The sequence below is a fragment of the Microtus pennsylvanicus genome, chromosome 9 (assembly GCF_037038515.1).
Source record: "Microtus pennsylvanicus isolate mMicPen1 chromosome 9, mMicPen1.hap1, whole genome shotgun sequence".
Classification (NCBI taxonomy): Eukaryota; Metazoa; Chordata; class Mammalia; order Rodentia; family Cricetidae; genus Microtus; species Microtus pennsylvanicus.
The window spans coordinates 66,707,264-66,723,605 of NC_134587.1; the positions used below are offsets into that span (position 1 = coordinate 66,707,264).

The 16,342-nt window shown below is 49.8% G+C and overlaps 1 protein-coding gene across 22 annotated transcripts in view; it reads left to right on the forward strand.

Annotated features, from left to right (window-relative positions):
* The window catches only part of Ank1 (ankyrin 1), a 174,685-nt gene that overhangs the window by 74,939 nt on the left and 83,404 nt on the right, over positions 1 to 16,342 (forward strand). For 3 of the 22 annotated variants that reach the window (XM_075986352.1, XM_075986355.1, XM_075986356.1), the window contains exon 1: positions 13,328 to 13,652. The exons of 18 other annotated variants lie outside the window; for them this stretch is intronic. In XM_075986352.1, coding sequence (XP_075842467.1) covers positions 13,614 to 13,652 — 39 coding nt within the window. In that variant the 5' untranslated portion in view covers positions 13,328 to 13,613. Of the gene's footprint in view, positions 1 to 13,308; positions 13,653 to 16,342 lie in introns of those variants that run through there. One more of the 22 variants, XM_075986339.1, reaches the window with a different exon arrangement.

The window sequence follows — 16,342 nt, forward strand, 5'->3', positions numbered from 1 at the left end:
AAACCCCAAACTCCTCCCCAAGCATATAAACTTTCAAAGCAGCTGCGTTACAGCACACTTACTCAGTCTGCAGAAGTGTCACCACGGGGCCTTTCTAAGTGCTTAGTTCCCAAACGCATATGAATGTTACATACATAGCATTGGTGGAGCCACAAAAACCATGTTTCTAATTGAATAGACTCCAACCATTCCAATGCCAAAAGTACCTGGAAGTGATTTATTTTCTTCTGCCGTTTCCTGCTTGCCAGTGAGTTCAGTGGCTGACATCTGTCAAGTAAAACCGCTGTGGTGGCAGCATGGCATTGTGCCAGAAGAAAGAAAGTTCATATGTACAAATTCCAATAGGATCAATCAATTATACTCCTAAAGGATGCTTTGCTTTAATTGGGAAGTTCCTAAATGATGTAGCAATTGTAGAAGATTTTTTGTTTTTATTCTATTGGCTCCGGGGGCCAGGAAGGCTGGCGATGTTGCGTGGAATTGGGATGAAAAGGGAACCAGAGGCGTAGCTGAGGCAGAGGAGTAGCTTGCAGGCGTCTGCTCTCAGGACACAGTGTGATGTTTCAGAAGACTGCATTGTTGGGCTAGGATGCTCGGCTGGTTTGTGCATTTCTTCTTTCGCTCTTCCGCACACCTCCCGGGTTAGAGGGGGTGACAATGCTAGCACTCCTGGGAGCACATTTTGGGGAACACAGCCTCAGAATGGTGTTCAGATTCTATCACAGAAGGGGTGTGGTCTCCGGAGCAGGAACACAGGCAGGCAGAGAAGCAGGCTGGGGGAGAGTGTGAAGAGACATGGGAAGAAGAAAAGACTCACATGGCCCAAGTCCCCAATTGTCCCTAGGCTGCCTCAGTAGCAACAGAGTCAGCTGTGGTGTGCCTAGTGCTTGATCAGAGATGGGGTGATGGGAATCACTGTAGGGGTGACAGCAAAGAAGATTCCAACTATGGGAGAGAGCAAAACTTCCCAACAATGAGATTACTGCAGGAAAGGTGTGTGCTCCCAGGCCGCCAAATACACGAGAGGAAGGGTGGGTCCCTATCGGCCTTCCTCACGCTCCTCCAGCTGTTCATTATCAGCTAGATAACTCTAGAGCTCTGGCGAGAGGGCCTGACTAATAAAGCTTGGTGTGCGCAGTTTCCAAACTTCCCTCTATGGAGAGCTGGCTTAGTCAAATGTCTCATTTCTCCTCCTGGGCCAGCAGGGCTCAGTAGTTCACACTTGGCTGGTTTAATAGCTCTCTGTGGATACAGGGGAATCTTTCAGTCAGCTGAAATGGACTGGAGACGAGCAAAGAGGCCTTCCCAGTGCGGGTATTTTGGAAATGCTTGCAATGCTTAGGAACAGGTATAAACTTGCAGCTTTTTCTGATTAGCTGAGGCCTAACGATCAAGTCAGTGAAACACAACATTTCATAAGCCGAGGAAGGTAGAACTCTTTAGTTTGGGATCCAGATTTGTGTAGTTGCTGGGGTTTAAGATGAAGTTTAAAAAATCCACTCTAGCCGGGCGGTGGTGGCGCACGCCTTTAATCCCAGCACTCGGGAGGCAGAGGCCGGCGGATCTCTGGGAATTCGAGGCCAGCCTGCTCTACAAGAGCTAGTTCTGGAACAGGCACCAAAGCTACAGAGAAACCCTGTCTCGAAAAACAAAACAACAAAAAAATCCACTGTAATAGATTTCCCAGAAAAATATGTAGAGATTGGTTCCGCAAGATCACCTGAGATAGGTCTACCCTATCCCTCTCAGAATTACCAAACACCGTGGGTTACAGGGGGGCTCACAGTCAGAGAACAGGATATTCAGGAACGTGATGATCCCACTAGGAAATGAGATCTCATCTCGTGGACGTGAAAATTGAAGAGGGGATGGTCTGGTGACAAGCTGCACAGCCTGGGTGTCTGTTGTAGACAGGGACTTGAGCTTGGGTACCCTGAGCCACTGAGGGCCTGGACAGGTCTTTTCCATGACACCTGACACCCTAGATGTGGGGACAAGTTGCCTGTTTGCACAGTTCTGTGGCTTCACATGGTATTCAAGAGGTGTCACTTGGAATCATGACAGTTAACACAGAGAGCACTGGTCAAAATTGCTGGGGTCTGTTGGGACTCTGGGAAAACTTGAGAAGGGAGACTAAGGGAGCTGAGGAGTGTGTGTGGGATATGTGTGTGTGTGTGTGGTGTATTTGTGTGTGTGTAGTGTGTGTATGGTGTGTGTTGTGTGTATTGTGTTTGTGTGTGTGAGCATAGTGTGTTTGTGTTGTGTATGGTGTGGTGTGTGTGGTGTGTAGTGTGCTTGTGTGTGTATGGTGTGTGTGTGTGTGGTGCGTGTGTATGTGCTGTGTGTGTGTGTGTGTGTGTGTGTGTAGGGAGTGTCCTAACCTCAGAGTAACTTGCTTTCTTCACAGAGCCTCTTCTCACTGCAGCCTTTCAGAGGGAGACCCTGGTAAAGACAACAAGAATTTGCACAAGTGAACATTGGCCTGTACTCCTTTTAAGTAATCCCTTTAGTAAACTCCAAACACACCTGCCTACAGAAAGAGCAGGGAGTCTAACAGTTTTCTACTTTCCTTACTTATCCTTCCCAGACCCAGCTGCCAGTCTTCGCTCCCCACTGCCTACCCCAGCCTCCACTCCCTCCTGCCACCCAGCCTTCATTCCCAATCCTGAGCCTCCACTCCCATCCCACCGCTCTTGGCCACAACCTTCAGACTCCATTCCTCACCTCCAGCTCCTAGGCAGCTGAGCCTTACAGTCTCCAACCAAGCTTTCGACCCGTTACCTTAAATTGCCGGACCACACAATAAGCTTTTTATACCAATGTGCCGCACACATCCTTCCAAGAACATGAGCAACTCCTGGAGGAGGGAGAGAGCTCCTCTGAGGAGCCTCAGGCTCAGGAACACCATTACCTCATCACCCGCGGTGACACCCACCAGGGATCTACTAGGACCTACCCTCCCTCCTGCAAGGGAGATGCCTCATCTATGTGGGGGAGGAGAGAGAGTGGATGCTGCTATAATCCTGAGTCACTCAGGTTAGCACAGCAAACTCCTACAGGCCTCTGAGACGTGCTGTCCTGGTTATGAATTCAGCTGGAGTAGAAGAGGAAATAACGGGAGGCTGTTGGTTAGAAATCCAGGAGAGGTGAACTGGGTCTCTTACCTGGCTGGCTGTGCTCAGGCCAGTCCCCAGGGGAAACTAAGGGCTGTTTGAACTGCCTGTGGGAAACACACCGCAATGGTCTGGACAAAGTCCCACAGTACAGCATACCAGGCTACTAACAGGACAGTCTCCTGAGTCTGCCTTCCAGCTAATCCCAGCCAGAGGTCCTGGCTCCTTATCTTTGCTTCTCAGTATTTCTGAGCTTCCTAGTCATCCACAGCCCCGATGTCCACGTCGTTAGGACATCGGGGCCGCGCACTTACACACATAGACTTGCCTCTTGTGCTGACTCCTAATCCCAAAGCTCATTTCTTTAGTTTTTGCCTGCATGCCCAGGGCAACCGCCATTGATTTCCCATGTGTGACTGCCCTGTATAACAAAAAACACCGTGTCCCTCCTTTGCAATGACCCCTGAGCCTTGGGAAGAAAGGCCGTTCTACAGATCTCCCATTTAGGGCTGAGCATTCTGGAGTTCCTTATTCTTGCATCTTGACTAGTCATGGGTCTCTGCCTTAAGCATCATCTACTGAAAAAGAAGCATCCCCAGTGAGAACTGGTCTGTGAGTAGAAGGCAGAATAACAGTAGTGGGGGGGGGCTGGGGTGCCCCCCCATGCCCCCGCTAGAGCCTGTCTAGCCATGGTTTCTTGGCCCACCTTTCCAGCACTATCAAGGCTAGCCAATAGGGATGAAGCTTCCAGGTCAGACCAGCTTGATTTTCTCCTTGTTCTGTGACTCCAGTATGTGGTGTCTTCAGCAATAGGGCCATACCATCAAGTTGGAGGGGGGGTGGTAGGTAACCAGGGTATTGGCTGGAGTCTGTAAAGTTCGAGGATCTATGCCACCTCTGTAGCTAACAACTCCAAAAGCGGTAACCCATTCCCGACACTGGGTAAAGGCAGTGCTTAAAGTAAGGAGGAGCATCCAGACTTACTTCAATGCTTTGTCCCATGTTGGAGGTGTTCGTTCAGATGGACTGTGGGGGAGGGGAGTCCCTCACTGTGGGAGGCGTCTTCTGCGGGGGAGAGGAGTGAAGTGATGTGTAAAGGAGTCCTTGCCTTTTTATTTAAATAATTATAAAAAGGGAGACATAAATACTGCATCAAAAGGTAGTTAAAAGAGGAGTCAGGCTTCCTGGTGGTCTAGTGGTTAGGATTCGGTGCTCTCACTGCTGTGGCCCCGGGGTTCAATTCCCGGTCAAGGAAGCTTCTCTTCCGCCAGGCGGTGGTTGCGCACGCATCTAATCCCAGCACTCGGGAGGCAGAGGCAGGCGGATCTCTGTGAGTTCGAGGCCAGCCTGGTCTACAAGAGCTAGTTCCAGGACAGCCTGCAAAAGCTACAGGGTTTGACCATGGGACTCGTGGGAAAGAGACCTACCTCAGTCTCTTTGGTCATCATGTGCGATGGTTATTCTAGATCGTCAACTAGATGGAATATAGAATCACCTAGAAGGCAGTCTATGAGGATGCTTGCTTCTAGATCAGGTTAGGCTCTGAGCAGACCTGTGCGGGGTTATGTAGGTTAGGTGAATTAAAATGGGGGACCCATTACTGTAGGTGGAACCGGTTCATGGGTTGGGGCTGTGGAATAAGTGAAGAGATAGATGCATTCATCACCTTCTATTTCCCGCGGTAGGTCAATGGGTCCAGCTGCCCCCTTCTCCTCTGGCACTGTGCCTCCCCTGCCACGGTGGAACCTATCCCCTCGAGTTGTGAGCTAGAACAAGCCCTTCCTTTCTGAAATTGCTTTTGCCAGGTGTTTTGTACCAGCAATGAGACACGTAACTAATGCACCCTCTCTGAGGATGCAGGACCAGCATCCGGGCTGAGCACTCGCCTTGGAGACCATCCGGATTGGGAAGGCGTGGCTAAAACGACAGGATTGTCATTGGTGTCCTAACTCCAGGGAGCTCAGTGAGAGTACGCAGCAGTCAAATTCACTGCTCTCAGGCTCTGTTTTCCACTGCTCTTGAAAAGGACACCCTCCAGTTAGTGACCTGTCCCCACATCCTGGGGAGCCTACTTTCCTGTGGACAACGGCACAAAGAGTCTGCACTAAATGAGTCTTTAACCTGTGCCTGGCATATTATATGAATAAAAGAATCCTCAATAATGATATTCTAGTAGTTCCTCCTATAAAATCCTGAGATTCTCTTTTCTCACCTTGTCTAATAATGCCTTCAGCCCTCTAAGAGAGCCCAGCCCAGACCCCTGTGTCACCCTTGGGTGGTTTGGGGGCAAGTTAAGGTTTCTGTGTCTCTGCTGCTGCGTTTGTAGAGTGGGGGGAGGGTAATAATAGTAGGCACCTGGAGGAGGCAGAGTTTTAAACACGCCATGACATCTAAAGTGCTTTGAACAGTGTCTGGCTCATATACTTCAACTTTTATTTTTTCAAAGCCTTCCCCTTCCTGTTCTTTTATCTGCATTTCATTGTCACTGAAGGGACTTACCATGGGCCAATGCTGTGGAAGACATCCAAATCCCAGTCCTCGGGGCTCCTTTCCTAATGGCAAACTTGAGGGCACAAGCCGCTCTGGAGCTGTAGGCTGCCATCGCTGTGGCTGGCGGCAGGCCACTCTCCATTTCTTGTCTCTTAGAGAAGATTTGTTCTGATATAGGAGAGGCCTAAGTGGGCCAGGGTTGGGCTGGACCTGATGGTCCCAATGGGACGGGTTTGCCTTTCTAAGGAAGGGCAGAGCCCTGGCTTACCCCAGGTGAAGTGTTAGCAGTAGAAGGGTCTGAGAGCATCCTCGGGTGTTCTTCAGGACCCGCGGGATTCAGCAAACAATCAAGTCCATTTAGCACCTTAAAAGAGTTTCCATGTTAGCACGGTGGGTGCAAGTGCAGCGTTTTCTCCAGTGTGTGTTTTTCCCACAGAGGCAGGCTATAGAGAAATTGTCCTTAATGTCTAGAAACGCTGGAGATAGCTTAGTAAATGGCAAAGCAGCTCACATGGGGCTCCAAATGGGTTTCTTTTCCCTGCAGTTGGGTTCCCTGTCAGCTGTTTGTTCTGAAGGGTCAGCCTCACACACAGCCAGCTCTGCCCACAGGGTATCATGTGTGTGTGTGTGTGTGTGTATGTGAAATTAAAGTACTTGGAGGCTGAGACAGGATTCTTGTTGTGAGCTCAAGGTCATCCTGGATGACAGCAAGCTCTAGAAACAGCCTGGATAGTTGTGTGATATCTCATCTCAAAAAATGTTTTTAAATTCTGCCCCTCCCATCATCCCCACATCTTCTCTCCCTTAACAAGAGAAGACGTGAGTGCTCACTGTTTTGACAGTAGAGAAACCATTTTCCCATTGGCCTGGACTTGGCCATGTGTCTTATGGAGGCAGCAGGGAAAGTGAGAGAGGTGAAGAATGGAATTTGACTCTTTGTAGACACATGGCCCAGAGCTCTTGGATGGGAAGCAAGAAAAGAGCGAAACCACCTTGGAAAACAGTAGCTCTAAGGATGTCCTAATAGGGGCCATGATAGCTCATGGAGCAATGAACAGCTTAGCCTACCAGCCTTGATAGTGGATTTTTCACAGATACGGCTCTCTATAAAATGGAAAGAGATTAAATTCACTGAGATTCTAGCTCAGCTACTATGTATGGTGTCTCTGATGTGTGGCAGCATCACGCCAAGACTCACATCTGTTGTTTTGGCCAAGCCTGGCAGAAGCTTGTGTTTGGTTAAGCAAGGACCCAGTTTGGTCCCTTTTGTCTCTAGGAAGGTACTGTCTCTGTGCTGAGCCTGTAAGCTCCAAAGTGAGTGGGTCCTCACTCCTTGTGGTCCCAGAGGAAATATTTGCTTGCTCAAGCCTTGTCATTCTTTAGGAATTCTTGTTCCCTTTCCTACCAAAAAGAGAAAGGGAGAGTCGAGTTTTGGTCTGCTTTTGTACTGGAAACAGACTGTGCTCGTCGTCTGGCATTTTGATGAGCTGCAGTGACACTGGAGCCTGTTTAAGGCTCACTATTGGGGAAATAATTCTGTCTCCTGCAGACTTGCCACTTGGTCCAGTCTCCTGCCCCATTCTCTCTAGCTTAGGTGCTGTGTTTCCCAAGTGCTGGCTACAGTGACCATCAGGAGGGGCACACGTGGCTTGTATGCTATCAGCGAATTCTGGATTAAAGTCTCTGCAGTTCTAGAAGGGGCAGGTGCTCCAGACTATACGATGTTTGACAGACATATAAAAACATGGGTTTTTTCACATTAGGACTCAGAGGTACCAGAAAACAGAGCTCAGTGCCGAAAAGGCAGAGCCAGCACAGATAACTCTTCCAATTTACAGGCTCATTGAGACTCGAATTCCGTCGAGGCTGTGCCAAACAGTCAGCCTGTAACTCTAGCCATCCCATGTCATTTCTGATCCCAGGAACTAGGAAAGCCCCATGTGTATCTGAGGATAAAGTCCTAGATTCTGCCACACTGCCACCCCTCACCGTGAGGATCTCTAATTTGCCAAGAGCCCCATGGAATCCAAGCAGGGTTTTTCTTAAGAGTTTAAAAATAGACTCCAAGGTGTCCAACCCTCTTAAAAGGAACAGCACAGACACTAGTGCCAACACTGTGGGACCTGATACCCAGTCCTGGTCACCTCCCTAAATAGTCCCCCACGCTTGCCACCGCTTCACTCGGGGAGGCTGGGCACCCAGGGTTACCCAGTTAGCTACTGGGAGCTCACCACAGACCATTAAAGTGGAACAGCCAGGGTTTTCTCTCTCTTTTGTGCTGCCCTAACATGAAGGTTCAAAAGAAGCCACATGGGTGTCAGGGAGCTGTGCTGTGTTTCTTACGCAACTCGGCATAACATTATTTATCTACTCACTCTGCTGAGGACCTCATACATACTCACTAAGCCCAGACTGTGCCATTGAGCTGCACCCTCAGCCATTTAACAGAACAAAACATTCAATGTTTTCTGGAACATTTCCTAAAGATCCTTCCCAGTTCCTTGGCGAGGAGAGTTAGGAGGGTAGTTCCATATGCAAGGAATAACACTTTGGCAGCTCTGACCCTCCTGATGCTTCACGAACTCCCGTAGGTGGCTCACTCCTGGCTCCCAAGGGTGATAAACCTCCTGTCTTTCTCAGTAAAGGGTGGGGTACCTCAGACACGCCCTTATCAATGGTGCCCAGAGTCCTTAGGAGCCAGGGAGACTCCCTGTGTGGGTGACAGACAGAACTGATAGAGACGGGACCAGAGCAAAGCTGCTCCTGGGGATGGATGGGCAGGAGGATGGTACAAGGGGCCAACAGACATGGATGGGGTACCATGTCCACATAGCTGCATCTTGAGAGCTGTTTCGTAGTGTGGAGAATTGCGCATGGAAGACAGTGCATGCAAAGCCCAGAGATCTGGGGAGCCTTGGTGTCCTCTTTTTGGTCCCAGTTTTTCCAGGAACCAGATCAAAAACACTTTAGACCTCTGGGAGAAAGATTTAGAAAAAGCCTCAGCTGGGAAGAAGAGAGAGAAATAAAGGGGAATTATGTGTCAGCTGTCTTTAATTGGGTGCCCACCATGTATCAGACAGTGGCAGGCATCTTCTGTCACCCATGTGACCCTTGGACAGGTAGGCAGAATTGTGTTTGTTTCCTTGATGTGGAAGACAATGTTCAGAAATGCATTCTCCCTCATGGGAGTGTCACAGCTCACCCGCAGTGGGAGCAGCACACAGCCAGGGTGTAAGGCCACCCAGGAAAGCAGGCTTTCTGTTTCCAAGTCTTTACTGTTTCCATAGGAAGCTTCAGGGCAATGGTGGTAGGAGCCTGAGGTGCTGGGACTCTGCCTTTGCCCGGGTTCACGGCTCTGATTTCCTGTTATATGGAAGCACCATCTTACATACCATATTAGTCAGCACAGCTCACCCCTGTTCCTAAGCATCCGAAGACTTGTTGAGCTGAGAACTTCATTCTCTTGGGACTCTGTCTCAGGCTCCTGAACAAACAAACAAAACCCAAAAGCCTTCTCCCAAGTTTAAGAAGAGCTAAAGAATAAAGAGCCCCTGGGGTGGGTAGGGAGGGCAGGCACAGCCTATAAAATGTCCATCAACCTGGGAAGGTCCTACTGTACCAACCTACCCACTCTCCTGTAGACTGGACTGGCCTAGAATTCACCATCCTCCAACCTCAGCCTCCTGAGAACTGGGAACAGAGATGTCTACCAAGCCCAGCTAGTTCCTCCTCTTCCCAGTTCAGTCTCCTGACATAGTTTCATAGATTCCGTTCCTCAGTTGAGACCCCAGCCCTTCATTATGTTTTTGAAGTGAGAACATTTCAGAAAGACTGTTGGGGAAGACTTTGGCAAGCCTGGGAAAACTGCAGAGCCTGTGAAACTATGAGCTTGAAGAAGGAGCCTAGAATCTTTGCCAGCAGCGCTGCCTTTCCTTCAGCCCACCAGTTCTGTGTTGTGAATTGGAGATTCCCATGGATGCTATGAGCAGCTATTCTGGGCACAGTAGGTACAACAAGCTACAGAAAGTGTAGCATCTCAATGTAAACAAACATATGAGAGGAGAAAGAGCCAGACCATATTTGTAGTCTAAGCGTGTCTAGGAGTGTCGTAACACCCATGGATAGAGGGGACAGTTTCCTGTAGGGTAACAATGGCTGTGAGTCCCAGTGCTCAACTAGAACCTTGGAAATCTGCCAGGTTCCACTGTCATCCCCGTGACACCCTTTCTGAATTGCGAGTTGAATTGTCTCTTCCTTTGCAGCTGGAATGCTGTGTCCAGCCTGGTCCTCTCTACATCACTTTCATCCCATGACATGTAGCATCCTGACGATAAGTAGAGACGGACTGTGATGTCAGCCTTGAAAATCAGCCCAGCTCCGCTCCAGTCATATAGAGAATGGGTGGAGAATACAGACCACAAGGATCCGGCCATCTCCGCAGCGGAGTGCTTATAAATCAGTAGTGGTGTGAGGCTGCCATGCTTGGGAAAGTTAGCTGGGGAATTTGTTTTTCCTTAGAGACTGACCCCGGGCCTGGAGGAGCACATGGGTTAAGGGCCAGCTTTTCTTTCATGTTGGTCTTCGGTATTCCTCTTAACTCAGTACTTAAAAAAACAGCATGCCTGCAGGTGTGTCTTTTCTTCTCCTCTTCCATCCTGGTTGACTGTTTCCATTTGTAAGTTTCAGAATCTCAACCCCAATAAGGTTATGAATATTTCCAAAATTCTTGTCAGTCCTGGGTACAAAAGTCCTTCGACAATCTCAGCAGCTTTTCCTTTACATTCATAGTGCCGTGGGCTGTGTTCAGTGTCTGGCCCACTGTGACTCTCTCATCTCTTGGTCTGTGATTGCATACAATCAATACAATTATATGCTGCGAAGAATGCTGGCCTTGGGAATTATAAGAATTAGGTTTCAAAATGGACTGGACTTTTTGTATTAATCCTTGAATATTTCACTTATAAGTCTTTAGGTAATACTACTTTGCAGACAGATATTCTGAATATGAGGAACTTTATAAAGAAAGGCTGTAGAGTGTTTTCCCTAACATGCACAGACCCTGAGTTTGATTCCTGGCATGATTCACATATACATATACACACACACACACGAGAGAGAGAGAGAGAGAGAGAGAGAGAGAGAGAGAGAGAGAGAAATTAAATAGGAATAAATAATTCAGTTTTAAAATAAGCAAACAATATGAACAGATGCATTGCTAAAACAGAGAGGTGGGTGACAGGCGCGCACCTGGAATGGTATTATTACTTATGAAGGGAAAATGCACATTACAGTATTTTTTTTTTTTGATTTTTCGAGACAGGGTTTCTCTGTGGTTTTGGAGCCTGTCCTGGAACTAGCTCTTGTAGACCAGGCTGGTCTCGAACTCACAGAGATCCGCCTGCCTCTGCCTCCCAAGTGCTGGGATTAAAGGCGTGCGCCACCACCGCCCGGGGAAAATGCACATTAAAAGCACCATGAGATACTGCCATATATCCGTGAGGATGTCTAAGAATGTAGACCAACAAGCAGGAGGCAGCCATTGGGCAAGGGGCCCCAAGAAACGTTAGAAGCGATCCTCATGCTCCCTGTTTTAATTGGGGTGACGGTATTCTAGAGGTGTGCTAATATCAAAACTCACCGAGTTGTGTGTGGTAAATATGCAATTCCTAATAAGTTAGTCACACTTCAGATAACTTGAAAATAGCCTGTCGGTGCTTTCTGCAAGTCACGTGGTTTCTGAAAGTAAAAAACAAAACACATTATTTATCTTCCATTTGAGTAGGGTGCTTTCTCCCTCTAAATATTAATGTTAGAAAGGAACTTTGCTGTCCCCTGGGGGCTCCACTGTGCTGCGTTCTGGGCTGTTCCGGTAACCATAACTTATTAATTGCAGCACTCTCTCTGAGCAAACCTGAGAGGAAGGTTTTTTTCTTTTGTTTTTTTGTGGGGGTTTTTTTTTTTTGAGACAGGGTTTCTCTGTAGCTTTGGACCCTGTCCTGGAACTTGCTCTGTAAACCAGGCTGGCCTCGAACCCAAGGAGATCCACCTGCTTCTGCCTCCTGAATGCTGGGATTAAAGGTGTGTGCCGCCACCACCACCCTGCTAAAATATGAAGACTTACCTATTTGTTTCTTTTTTGTTGTTGCTTTGGTTTGGTTCTGGTTTTTGGTTTTTGAGACAGGGTTTCTCTGTAGCTTTGGAGCCTATCCTGGAACTCACTCTGTAGACCAGGGAGATCTGCTTGCCTCTGCCTCTTGTGTGCTGGGGATAGAGGCGTGCGCGACCACCACAGTTTTAAGGCACACAGATGGGATCTACAGGGTGTTCTGTATTCCAGCAATGGGGAAGGCAGTAACACTTGCAGTTTGGTACAGCAGTATGGGCATTCTCCAGAGTCTTGTAGGGTGTGTCTGTGTTCAAATTCAGCCAGCATTGGTGTGGGGGGCCTCGGGCCTGGAGACCTGTGATATTTCTGACTTCAGATAGATCCGGTTGTCTTTTAGACAGCTCTTGCTCAGTACTTAGGCCATCCATTTGATGAACACCTTAGTCTGCTACATGGTCTCTCAACCATCTTATTTTGTCCTCCTGGTACTGCACACGGGTTTTCTTTTTTTGCATGTATGTGATGTGTATGTGTTTGTATGTAGATGCATATGTGTGTGTAGGCTTGCTGCGTGAACCCATGTGTGCAGAAGACCAAAGTTAAGGTCAGGAGTTTTCCTGGACTTTGCTTTATTTGTTGAGGTAGAGTTTCTCACAGAGCCCAGAGCTTGCCAGGTAATTCCAGAGAGATTCCCCGGGAATCCCCTGACTCTGCAACCCAAGTGCTGGGAATATAAGTGGCCACCATGTCTGCCTGGTTGTTGTATGTGTTCCGGGGATCTAAACTCTGGTCCTCATGTTTTTATGACAGACTTTATCCACTGAGCTGTTACCCAAGCCCACTGTACTCTCCTTAGGAACTTGACAGGGCCCATTGTAGAAGGCTTCACTCAGTTTGGCCTGGGGTCCCTTAGGCCTCTGATTCCTGATGGTGGGTGACCTTGGCCTGCACCTTGAACCTCTCTGAGCTCAGCCTCGTCCAGCTCCCAGGCAACTGAGGGTGAAGTGATATCATGTCCATTAGTTTACAGGTGTCCTGCTTTCTCATTCTTCACACAAGACAAGTCTGACAGCAGGGTTGGTAAAAAAGCATTAGTATGGTGTAGACCGTCCTTGGAAGAGAGCAGGAACCTTGTCGCCTGGGGCAGCTTTCCCTGACCGTTTCTCATCTGTCTTGTAATAGTTATTGGTGTCACTACCAACACTATGCCAGCCCCTGTCGTGTTTTTGACACCTGCCCCTGAAATGACCACTGGAAAAGGTGGGTACCGTCCCAGAGCAGAAACGTGGGCACTTGAACCAGGCCACCTCAGAACTGGAGGCAGTAGTACCATGCCTGTCCCTAGCTCCTCAGCTTCATTCACTGGGGCTCTGGCTCACACTCCGGAATAAGCTGTTTAATCTGGAGTCTCGGATATGATGGAAGAGCTGGAAATATACAAATCAGCCACAGGGCACAAACAGACTTTGCTGAGCTCACGCTGGCCTGCGGCGGGTTCCCTGGCGGCTGAGGCAGAGCGAGAGCTCTGTACAGCTTGGAGCTCCCCGGTCGCATTGGCCGCCTGTGCCCGGCTCCAGCTTCAGCGACCGCACCTGCAGCTCGGTGGCCTGTGGGGCTCGGTGGCCGGTGGGGTGCGGTGGCCTGTGGGGCTCGGTGGCCGGGCCTGTCCACCCCCCCGCCCCGCCCAACACACCCCGGCTCTTGGTGCTGTGCTTTCCCGCCTGGCGCGATAATGGAGTGAAAATGACCCGAAGGCGTTAGCGGCGCGCAGGGTCGGGGCGCCGGAGCAGTAGAGGTGGGAGGCGGCTGTATTTTTAGCCAGATGCCTCGTAAGTTGCCCGCGCGCCCCGCGCCGCCCAGCAGATAACGCCGAGGGAGCTCCGGTGTCAGCCGGGCGCCGGGCGATGGCAGCACGGCCGCGCAGGTCGGGGACAGACCCCGCGGTGAGTGTCCAGTGGCCGCGCGGGCGGGGGACGGGGGACAGGGGCAGGGATGGTGCGCGCCAACTTTCCCGGTTGCGGACGGGCGAGGACAGGCTGGGTCTGCGCTTCTGCGGCTCCGCGGGATCCAGAGGAAAATTCCTCAGGCCTGGAGGCTGCTGCCATCCTAGGCTGGGCCCAGGAGACGCCCGCGGGCACGACCTGTAGCTGGCTGGAACCAGGGGGCAGCTGAGCTGGGCTGTGTCGCCCCTGGCTTAGGAGCAGAGCCAGGGTCCTGTGACTTCAACTGTACCTGGCATGTTAGTCTTGGCCCTGGCGGGAGTAGTGGCAAGCCTGATCCCATGTCCTTAGAAACCCCCAAATCCCCCAGGTCCCTAGGGAGCAGAAATAAATGGGGCACAGGAAAACAGATCTGTACACGCCAGAGCCCGCTTTTGTATTACTCTTGTTTTTAACAATGGGGAAACTAGGGTCTGGCAACTTGAAGAGGCACGGGGCACAAGCAGCAAAGCAGGAATTGGGCACTGACAGGCGGGTCTTCCCCCGTGTGGGCCCACCCAGCCCTGCACACACCTGCACAACCTAGCCTCCAAGGCAGGATGGGTCCCTTGCAGGGTCGTTTGGGGACTGCAAGGGAACCCCGGGCTGTCACTCACACAGCCGCTTCTTTGGTGGTAGCTCTGATTTCCATTTCATCGTTGTCAACTGTGGTCTGGTTGGGGCTTTGTGGACACTTCGCTAAGCTTTGGACAGCCTAGTTTTCTGGAAAGAAATCGTAAAACTGTTGGTGGCCCTGGGCCTTATTTCTCTTTCTGCACAATATAGGGAATAAACCCCAGGGCTCTATAAAAGCTGGAACACTGTACTTGACCGTGAGGCCTGGTGTAGGCCTGGAGGAACAGACCTGGGCCATGCTGTCATGGGTAGAACCAGGACCTCATACATTCTAGGTGAACATTCTTCCACTGAGCTATTGCCGAGCCTGCTGCCTGTCTTGCTTAAGTCTGCCGGATGAGCCACCCCCACCTACCCAAACTCAGGAGACTGTCTTTCCTGGAGTTCCCACAAGGGCTTTGTCAAAGAGGCTGCGTTCTGCCCGGCTTTATTTCTGCCGTCTTTTCAGAAGGGAACCAGATATTCAGGGCCTTGAGCAGGAAGTTGGGGTCATCTTTAAGGAAAGCTTAGGCCTTCTCAAACCCTAGAGGTGTGACCAGGGAGGCCACAGGGTCCTCATACCAGTGTCCAACTTCCAATGGGTTTGGAGCCATGCTTGGCGTGACAAGGATACTGACATTCACTGTCACGCTCCCAGAGCCTCACTCCCAGGGCACTGGTCTCCTGGGCCATTGCTATATTAGTACTGCTCCACTCAAGAAGTACGAGTGTTATAGTCTGAGCGTTCCAGGTTACCAGGGTTCACCCAGTTTTACATCCCTCTCTAACTTGAGTCTCAGCAAGAGCTCCGTTCCCTCCTTCCCTCTTCTGCTTCCTTCCTTCCAATGTGCACACACCCTCTGAAGGCAGGCATGTGTCCTCTGGCTAGAGATGAACTTGAGAGGAAGCCTACGGGCCCTTATCTATGATAGCAGAACAGTTAAGAGAGAAGCCCTGGAATACGCGATCTAGATTCAAACCCTGGTCCACTACTTGCTTTGGTACTAGATGAGTTACTTAACTTCTTTGTGGGCTAGTCGCTTCTTCTGGTGAGGGAGGAGAGGGTAAAGGAGCTGCCTCCTCATAGAATTCTTTTTTGTTTGTTTCTTTTTATTTTTTTAAAACAATCTTTTTTATTCTACATACCAAACCCAGTTCCCCCTCCCTCCCCTCCTTCCCCCTACCCCAACCCTATCAACTCCCCAGAGAGGGCGAGGCCTCTCATCGGAGTGAACAAAGTCTGCCACATCACTTGAGACAGGACCAAGGCCTTCTGCATCTAGGCTGAGCAAGATATCCCTCCATATGGAATAGGCTCCAAAAAACTAGTTTATGCACTAGGGATAAATACTGGTTTCACTGCCGGTGACTCTACAAACTGCTCAAGCCACACAACTATTACCCACATTCAGAGGGCCTAGTTTGGGCCTATGTAGGTTCCCCAGCTGTCAGTCCGGAGTCAGTGAACTCCCACTAGACTAGCTTGGGTTGGCTAGATTCTGTGAGTATCCCCATCATGGTCTTGACTCCTCTGCTCCTTCCTCTGTACGACTGGACTCCGAGTGTTCAATCCAGTGCTTAGCTGTGGATCTCTGCGTCTGCTTCTGTCAGTTACTGAGTGAAGGTTCTATGATGACAATTAAGGTAGTCATCAATCTGATTACAGGGGAAGGGCAGTTCAGGCACCCTCCGCTATTCCCTAGGGTCTTAGAGACATTCTTGTAGACTGCTGGGAAATTCCCTAGTGCCAGGTTTCTCTCTAATCCCATAATGGCTCTCTGGATCAAGATATCTCTTTCTTTGCTCTCTCTCTTCTTCCCACCCCCAACTCGACGTTCCCAATCCCTCATGTTCTCCCCCCTTCACTTCACCCCTTCTCATTTCCCTTTCCACCCTCACCCCCCATGCTTCCAATGTACTCAGGAGATCTTTTCTATTTCCCTTCCTAGGAAGATCCAGCCTCATGGAATTCTTGGGAAGAGCAAATTAACTGATGTTGAGTAATTAAAACATAGTAAGAGTTTTGTACTTGCATAGAA